The sequence below is a fragment of the Sinocyclocheilus rhinocerous genome, unplaced genomic scaffold, assembly GCF_001515625.1.
Source record: "Sinocyclocheilus rhinocerous isolate Xijiao unplaced genomic scaffold, SAMN03320098_v1.1 scaffold15876, whole genome shotgun sequence".
NCBI classification, from domain to species: Eukaryota; Metazoa; Chordata; class Actinopteri; order Cypriniformes; family Cyprinidae; genus Sinocyclocheilus; species Sinocyclocheilus rhinocerous.
In genome coordinates this window covers 1-8,413 of record NW_015623170.1, presented here as the reverse complement: position 1 = coordinate 8,413, position 8,413 = coordinate 1, and the positions used below count along the sequence as shown (strand labels likewise).

The 8,413-nt window shown below is 37.5% G+C and overlaps 1 protein-coding gene across 1 annotated transcript; it reads right to left on the bottom strand.

Annotated features, from left to right (window-relative positions):
- Positions 1 to 1,334: 1,334 nt before the first annotated feature.
- On the bottom strand, positions 1,335 to 5,234 carry LOC107737186 (G2/M phase-specific E3 ubiquitin-protein ligase-like). Its single transcript, XM_016548670.1, has 10 exons — positions 5,172 to 5,234; positions 4,694 to 4,813; positions 4,500 to 4,550; positions 4,031 to 4,092; positions 3,707 to 3,785; positions 3,401 to 3,615; positions 2,669 to 2,936; positions 2,434 to 2,588; positions 2,073 to 2,311; positions 1,335 to 1,744 (listed from the first exon to the last, which is right to left on the bottom strand). The coding sequence occupies exons 1-10, from the start codon at positions 5,232 to 5,234 to the stop codon at positions 1,494 to 1,496; spliced, it is 1,503 nt and encodes a 500-aa protein (XP_016404156.1). The 3' UTR covers positions 1,335 to 1,493.
- Between the last annotated feature and the right edge of the window lie 3,179 nt (positions 5,235 to 8,413).

Here is an 8,413-nt window from a genome sequence, read left to right as displayed (position 1 = left end):
GACAATAATGTTGATCCAGGGTCATCAAAAGATGTTTTTTCAAATTAAACCTCTATTTCTTTCTCCTCAAGGCATATCGACTCTAACCACAAACTGATTGCATGGAGATTTGTTCTTCACGGCTGCATCGATGGATTCAGTAGAACGGTTATTTATTTGAGATGTGCCACAAACAATCGTGCCAACACAGTACTGTCATTTTTTCAAAATGGTGTCTCTCAATTTGGTTTGCCTTTAAGAGCACGGGGAGACAGAGGTATGGAAAATGTATATGTTGCACAGTACATGATAGAAAGAAGAGGCACAGACCGAGGAAGTTTTATTGTTGGAAGAAGTGTTCATAACCAAAGGATTGAACGTCTCTGGGGGGATGTAAACAGGGTTGTATCGGACTTTTATAGGCAGCTGTTTCAGTACATGGAGTATGTGGACATTCTACACCCAGATAATGAAATGCAATTATGGTCCTTGCGCTACGTCTTTCCTGGGAGAATTCAGCGGTCCTGTGATGAGTTTGTCAGACAATGGAATTATCACAGTCTAAGAACAGAGGGTGCCATGAGTCCACTGTCATTGTGGAATTCGGGTATGATTATTGAGCCAAACCTTGTACTTAATGCATCTGACATAGAAGGCTATGGCATTGACTTTGTAGGGGAATATGTGACAGACACACGGGCCATCACAGTTCCAGAAACCACTTTTAGAATTAGTGTTGCAGATACTGATAACCTTCAAACATTGCTGGATCCCTTTTCAGATGATGGAAACTATGGAATACAGCACTACTTATTTGTATTTAACTATCTATCATCACGCTACACATAATGAAAATGAACACACACGACAAGAATTCAGTTACAAACTTTAATTTTATACTGTAATTTTCAAAATCCATTAGATACATTTTAAACCTTTTTTTAAGGGTAAAACTAATCCATAAAACAATAAATTTAGTCCAAGTATTTTATAGACAAATACAGTTGTGTTCTCAGTATGTCCTCTGTAAACTGTTTAACAATAAACTATTGAAACGTTTTTTTGTACTTTCAGGCAAATGTAATCGTTTTTTCACCAGAACAAACAGTCACTAAAACTAAATTTTAAAGTTAAAGCTATGAATAATGTCAATTTTAGTTAGAGGTGAACTACAGCCTTTGGATCCATCATAAAAGTAATCCATACGACTTCAGGGGGTTAATAAACCTCGTATGGATTTATTTTATGATGGATGGATGTGCTTTTTGGAGCTTTAAAACTCTGGCACTATTCAATGCCATTACAAAGCTGGGAAGAGCCAGGATATTATTTAATATAACTCTGTGTTCGGCTAAGAAAGTCCTATACAACTAGGATGGCTTGAGGGTGAATAAATTATGGGATAATTTTCATTTTGGGGTTAACTATTACTTTAATATATTGCACATTTGGAAAACCAGGGCAGCATGATCAAGAACATGATCAAAAGCAAGATTAAGAATATTATACCAGATCTAAATTTTTCCAAACCCAACTGAGCCCTTTACTGCATCTGTCAGCAGGTTTTGTAACTCTGATTCATCAAGTACCCCTCTTGGAAGGAAAAGCACCATTGAGCAAGTTGATGCATAAGGCAGTCTCCGGCCTCCATCTTCTTGAGTATAAAAGTCAATTTCAGCTTTTTTGGGAAAGCCAAGAGGAGGGACAGCATCAGCACCAGTCATGAATGTCAGAAGATCCTCAAACGTCAGAGAGGTCTCTTTTTCTGTTAAGCACATTATAAAACATCAATCCCCGGTTTCACAGACAAGATTTAAGCCTAGTCCTGGACTAAATGTTTGAGTGGTTTTAACTGAAAGCAACTTGCACTGACATCTCTTAAAATATGTCAGTGCCATTGTTTTGTCTCAAGATGCACAACAGTAATATTTTTTCTAAGGCACATTTATAAAATCTACTTAAATGTCCTAATGGAACTAAGGCCTAATCCCAACTTAATCTAAACCCTGTCTATGAAGCCAGGCCCAAGTGAAATAACCAAGCTCATGAACCAACATTATAAATGAAAGTACATTAATTATATTACAACCTACCCTGAATGCTGTTGAGTAAACATTCCCAAGCAAAGATGGTGTCCTCTTCAATCTGTCTGTGGTTGCTGCCTTCATCACTCCAGTTCACAACAAGAAGGTCTTTGAACTCACTTCTCGATAGTGGCTTCTGTGTGTTAGTGAACAGAGGCTTGAATGCCATCCAGTTGGTTTCCACTGTCTGCCAAATGGATCCACATGAATTCATTCCTGCCTTAAACTGTAAAATCATGCTAGCAGGCCTGGGGTAACAAACAAAATAAAGGTGTTTATTTACGTTTAACTGCACTGTTATAAAATTGATTTAGGTTTGATGACTACATTACAGTTTGATATTGACTTAAGATATGTTGGCTTCTTTTACCTAAGATAAATAAAGTGTTTAATGACCAGGCTGTAAACTCTGGGCATCTCAGGAAGGCCAGCATTGTAGATCCAGGGTACCCCACAATCTGCAATCCAGTCACCAAGAGAGGCCTTCAGTGAAATGAGGTCTGCCACACTTTTGCACTGCTGGATCTAAAAAGACCAGTTTTAGACAATATTAGATTACCATTTAATTGTTCATCAGGTTAAACATATAGGTGATAAGAGGCTACCTGTTGCAACTTTAACTGCACTTCATTATCTGGCAAGTCATGAAAATCAAGCCTATCCAACTGCCCTTCCTGTCCACACATCAACAAATATAAAGCCTGATGAAGGGCTTTAATGCCTGGGCCTCCATGAAACAGTGACCAAGCAATGAGTTTTCCACACGTGTAAAACCGGTTCTGTTCTAAGGCTGACTGGTTGTAGGCAAAAAAAACCTGGCCTTGTTTTCCTTCAAAAATACCAAGTGCTGACTGTGCCTCGATCATTAAGAGCCTGATGGAAGGAAAATGATATTTGTTAAGGAGCAGTAAATTAACATGTACATTTTCAACTCAAAATGGTCTATCAATATTTACTTCAGTTTATTACTTCAAATAAAGTTAGTATTAGGTTAAAATGTATGTACCAAGTAAAAATGTTAGTGGACGTACTGCAGTACACAGAATAAGTACATTTATTTTAGTTTGAGCATTTCTAACTATTAGAGAGGGAATTCAATATTTCTTGATCTTTGAGATAAAAGTTAATTGTTATATATAAAAATGTACTGTAACAACACAAAACTTCCTCCCAAGATGATTATCCCTCGTATCATACCTCACAATATCAAGAAACAAACAGCCTAATACTTCAAGTCTGACTTGTACCCATGAGTATAGCCCTTAATATTTTGTTTCAGTTTTTCAAGACGCAACATTTATACCACCCAGTCTAGCAGTACAAGTGTTTATACCAACCTAAAGAACTCTCTTTGTGGCCCACCATGATCTTCAGCAGACTCTCCAACAAACTCAATTCGTGGAGTTCTGTGCCAAGCAAAGTAGCTCTTTGACAGAGCTTGACAGGCACTGTGAAGAATTTTTGACCGTCTTGCAACAACAATGGCACAATTTTGAGTGTCAAGGTGGTCTTTCTGGAATGATCTCAGAATGTCAGCCAAATCTGCTTCTTCCTAAATAAAGGTTGAGAAATGTAACCGAATATTATTATTGTTATTATTAGCTATACATTTCATGCAAAGTGCCTGGTTAGTATGTACTCACAGAGTCTGAAATGGTGTAATCGGGAGAGCCCAACATAACAGGTTCTTCCTCTGTGTCTGTTAGAACCTCAAAGTCCTCCCTTAAAAATAAGAAATTGAAAAATAAATAAAAAAATATGTATTTTTTGTCATTATTTACTCACGGTCAAGTTGTTTCAAACCTGTATGGCATTCTTTCCTCTGTCCGATAGGAGATATTTAATTTGACTGTTGTCAACAAAATGTGACCAAGGACAGTGAAGACCAATTTTTGACTAAATGCTATAATTGACAAGCAGAATCAAGCATTCCATAGCAACATGTAATAATAATAATAATAACAAACCCATTCTGAACTTCAGAGTTTGGATGTTCTTCATTTGCTGGTGGTACAACCCTGTAGTACACCTAAAAAATGCTTTGAAAATTATTATTGTTTTTTAAGACACAGCAGACACATCAGAGAGATCACCTTTAAAGGTACACTATACAACTTTAACCACTGGGGAGTAGCCCAATACTTGTGTGACTCATCATAAACAGAGAAAAGTAGCTCAGGCAACAATGTTCTTCCGCAAGACGCATGCAGTTTTGTTTATTAACCACTACGCTTGAGAGCCAAAAGTTACATAGTGTACTTTTAAGTGACAAATTTTAAGTACAATGTCTCTTAGCTGTTGCCTCAAATGCCTCTGATTTAACTAGCTAAAATATAAAAGCTATAAATATATACAAAATGTATATATATATTTATACAAGGGAATACAAGGGAACCTGATTTTCATTTGTGTGAAATTAAAATATACAATACTCACATCTGGAGTTCCAGCATTCACCCATTCATAGATCACAGGGCTATCACTGTCCTAAAAAATGTATGTACTTTCAGAATTTAATTATGAAAATATCACAATTTTTCATGAACTTTCAAGAAATATTATAATTGTGACATAACATTATTAGAAGCATTATTACAAAAAGAACGTATACAAACTAAACACGCAGTTACCTGGATCCGAAGTGGAGAGGTAGATGTCAGGGTGACCAATGGTGATTCTGTAGTATTATGAGAGCACTGGGGTGTACTCTGTTCCCACAATGAGGTTGTGGCTGTAGAGTGGACTTGCAACTTACAATGCAATCAAGGTTTGACCACGTTCATGCATTCCATGGGAATCACACCTATGATTTTAGCATGGCTAGCGCTATGCTCTACACATAAGTTTAAAGAGTAATGCATGGCTATTAGCAATATTAAAATCTAAAACTGGTTAGATTGCATGGTCTTTTATAATTAAACAGCCTGATGTTATATTAAATATTTTCAGATTCCTTTTAAAAGCCCATTTTTCATTGTCAAATATAATTTCTGTAATGTAATTCATAGATATACAAACAAATATGATTTTAATACAGCAAAATATATCAAACAAAATGTCAAACTTTCAGTGCTTAACAATCTGTCCTCTTAGAATAAATCACCCTACCTGATCAGGCTGAGACAGGTCAACAGAAGGGCGTACATAGATGACTCTGTCTTTAAAAAGCATGCAGAGTACGGCTCCAGTCAGTTCAACTCCAGGTTCCAGTGTAGGTTTGACCAGCTGTGTGTTTAAAGCTCTCAATATCTCCAATCTTACAATTAAAAAAGGTAAATTACTTGCATAATAAATACTGAATAAGTGTGTTTAAATTTGTAATCCTCACCCACTCACTGGTGTACAGTGGGGTCAAAAAGCCTGAGACCACATTGAAAGTCAAATAATTCAAAAAGAAAACGTGTGACATTAAATGAAGAAATATTTAAGATTCTGCATGACGTCTAATGAAATCATTGCAAATTTGTGACATTGAATCTCCGTTGTACAAAACATTACTCCTTGTTTTCAATAAAAACACAAGATGTTTTATACAACATTCTCAAATCAAGCTGGGATAACACATTAATAGGTTTGGGACACACTTGAGGCCAAGCTAACTGGAGTGTATGTTGTCAAAAGGGCCAGATACTGAGAAATTCTGAGATTCATGCTGAAAATAGGTCACTTAAAAATTAAAATTCTCTCACCATTTAATCACCCCTGTGATGTTCCAAACCTGCACAACCTTCCATCATTTGTTGAAGACAAAATGAGAGATTAAGCAGAATGTCACCATTAAGTTTTACTGTGTGCTTTGGAAGAACAGGCAATTAAATAAATGACAAAATATCTATTTTGAGGGGAACTATACTTTTAAAGAGATAGTTCACCCAAAAATGAAAATATTGTCATCACTTACTAACCTGTATGAGTTTCTTTCTTCTGTTGAACACAAAAGAAGATATTTTAAAGAATGTTGGTAACCAGATATTTGACGGTAGCCATTGATTTCCATAGTATTGTTTTTTCCTACTATGGAAGTCGAAGGCTACTGTCAACCGTTTTATTACCAACATTCTTTAAAATAGCTTTTGTGTGCGTGTCTGTGTGTTCAACAGAAGAAAAAAAAAACTCATACAGGTGAGTAAGTGGTTGATGAGAACATTTTCATTTTTGGGTGATTATTCCTTTAATTTTTAAATTATTGATTACAAAAATTAACCATGGTTTTACTACAAAACAACCAAAACACATGGTTATTGCAGTTAAACAATGGAAACCACAAAATAACCATGGTTTTGCTACACTAACCATAGTTTAACCATGGTATTTGTAGTAAAATTGTGGTTATAAAAATGGTAATCAATCCGCCAAAAACATGGTTACTACACTTTTACTATAATAAAACCATGGTTAATTTTTGTAAGGGATTTTTTATTTTAAAAAAATGTAATTAAAATGCAGTATAAAACCATTTAAACAACTAATATCAGAGTTTTAGTTACTTACTCAGTGTTGAGTTGAAGTTTCGATTCATAAATAAAATGAATATGCTGCAACACCTGTTGAGCATTCCAACGTTTTTGGAATTGTACTCCACTAATAATCCAACCATTATTTAGGAGTTGGACTCTTGCCATTCCTTTAGGGACAACTGTGGTTTCTGGGGAGGTCAAAAGACACACTTCTCTAATGAAGGGACCACCTGTGTTTCTTTGGCACCTAAAGGAAATGAGAATTTAATTGTGCACTTGCATTTTCATTATCTAATTCTGAAATAACAACATATCTTACTTCAGGCAGTTAAATACTCAATTATAAGAATGTCTGTGACTTAATGCAATACTTTGCAAGATGAATAGCATATAAGAGTACATTGTTATTCACTATTTTACCTTCTTCTCATGTTTACAGTTCCACGTGAGGCCTCACCACTAAAGTTACGTGCGAACTGGAATGCTGGAGTTGGTCTGGTTTGTGGCAAACGGTTAAAAAGTCTTCGACTCTCATTTTGTGAATTAATTTCTCTGTCCCCGAGAGCCTCCTCGATTCTATTCAAAATGTCAGGGGTAGTTAATATCGTTTCTACGATGCGCCTAGCCATTTGACCTCAATGATTTACATTAATAATAGCAGAGATTTATGGGTAAAATTTAAATGAGTGGCGCCAAATGAACTTGTATCTGTTTCAATTGGTCAGCGCCCCGCTGCCCATTGGGTGGCGCTAGTAAACACGTCCTCTCTGCGCTGTCGAGTCGGCCGCGCAGATGACATGTTAGCGCGGCGCGAGCTCTGTAACACCGCGCTGTCTCCTCCCACCTTTGGGTTGTTTGGGGCTTCCTGATCCGCGCCGCGCTGTCAGTTCGGTGGCGCTAGTAAACACGTCCTCTCTGCGCTGTCGAGTCGGTCGCGCCGCTCGGTCCATTGAGCCGCGCCTATGACAGGTCAGCGCGGCGCGAACACTTGAATACCGCGCCGTTTCGTCCCACATTTGAGTTGTTTGGCTTCCCATACGTATCTGAGCACGCGCGCGTCCGGTTTTGTGCGAGAGCAAAAAAAATCCGCGCGCGAGCGGAGAGATTCGCGCTCGCGCATTATATTAATGTGCTTTCGCGCTACAATAATGCGCTTTCGACATTTGTCATTAAAATAACACCATAGATTCATATTTAAATCGACTTTTGTGGCTTAATATTTACAAATACTAGTCCATATCGCGATTTGATTTAAGCGTAATGACGTACTTTTGATTAATTCATTCAAAATTTGACAAATTCCGTGACATTCCGTGTTAAACTCTGAATTCTGTTTTTATGACTGGATTCCACGATTCCGTCCGCGTTTTCCGCATCGCGAAAATCATAGGGCTCTATGTCTACCACTGAAAACCACAAGATATTAAAGTAGTATGAGTGTTTACGCTGTACCACTATGAATGTTGTTCACATATGCCCAAACGAACCGAGCTAGGGGGGGAAACGCGCCTAAGGGTGCTTTCACACTTGGTTCGATTGCCTGGTCCGAACCCGAGTTCGATTGCTCCCCCCTCCCCTGCCCCCGCTGGACTGCGTTCATATTATTTTATTTGGATCCGAACCGCGGTTCGTTTGCGTCATCAAGCCAGCAGCTGTTTACCCCGTTGCTTAGTAACGACGGTGCAGGAGAACGCGGCAAAATTCATTACATTGTTTTTGAACCATTTGTTTTGTTTACAAAGATTCAGAGTCTTACGAATGTACTGCAAATGCTCTGAAGGACGCTGAAGGCTAACAGAAATAAGATATACAGCTCACTGCTTGCAGCGCGTCAGTTAGGCTCATCTGGAAAGTGAGTGAAACACACACAAACACACATTTTTTATCAAATAA

Coding starts and splice junctions, on each gene's coding strand:
- LOC107737186 (XM_016548670.1), bottom strand. CDS start 5,234: ATGCTTTTTAAAGACAGAGTCATCTATGTACGCCCTTCTGTTGACCTG. Junction 3,616..3,706: donor ATTACACCATTTCAGACTCT/GTGAGTACATAC, acceptor ACCTTTATTTAG/GAAGAAGCAGATTTGGCTGA. Junction 2,589..2,668: donor TGCAGTTAAAGTTGCAACAG/GTAGCCTCTTAT, acceptor TGGTCTTTTTAG/ATCCAGCAGTGCAAAAGTGT.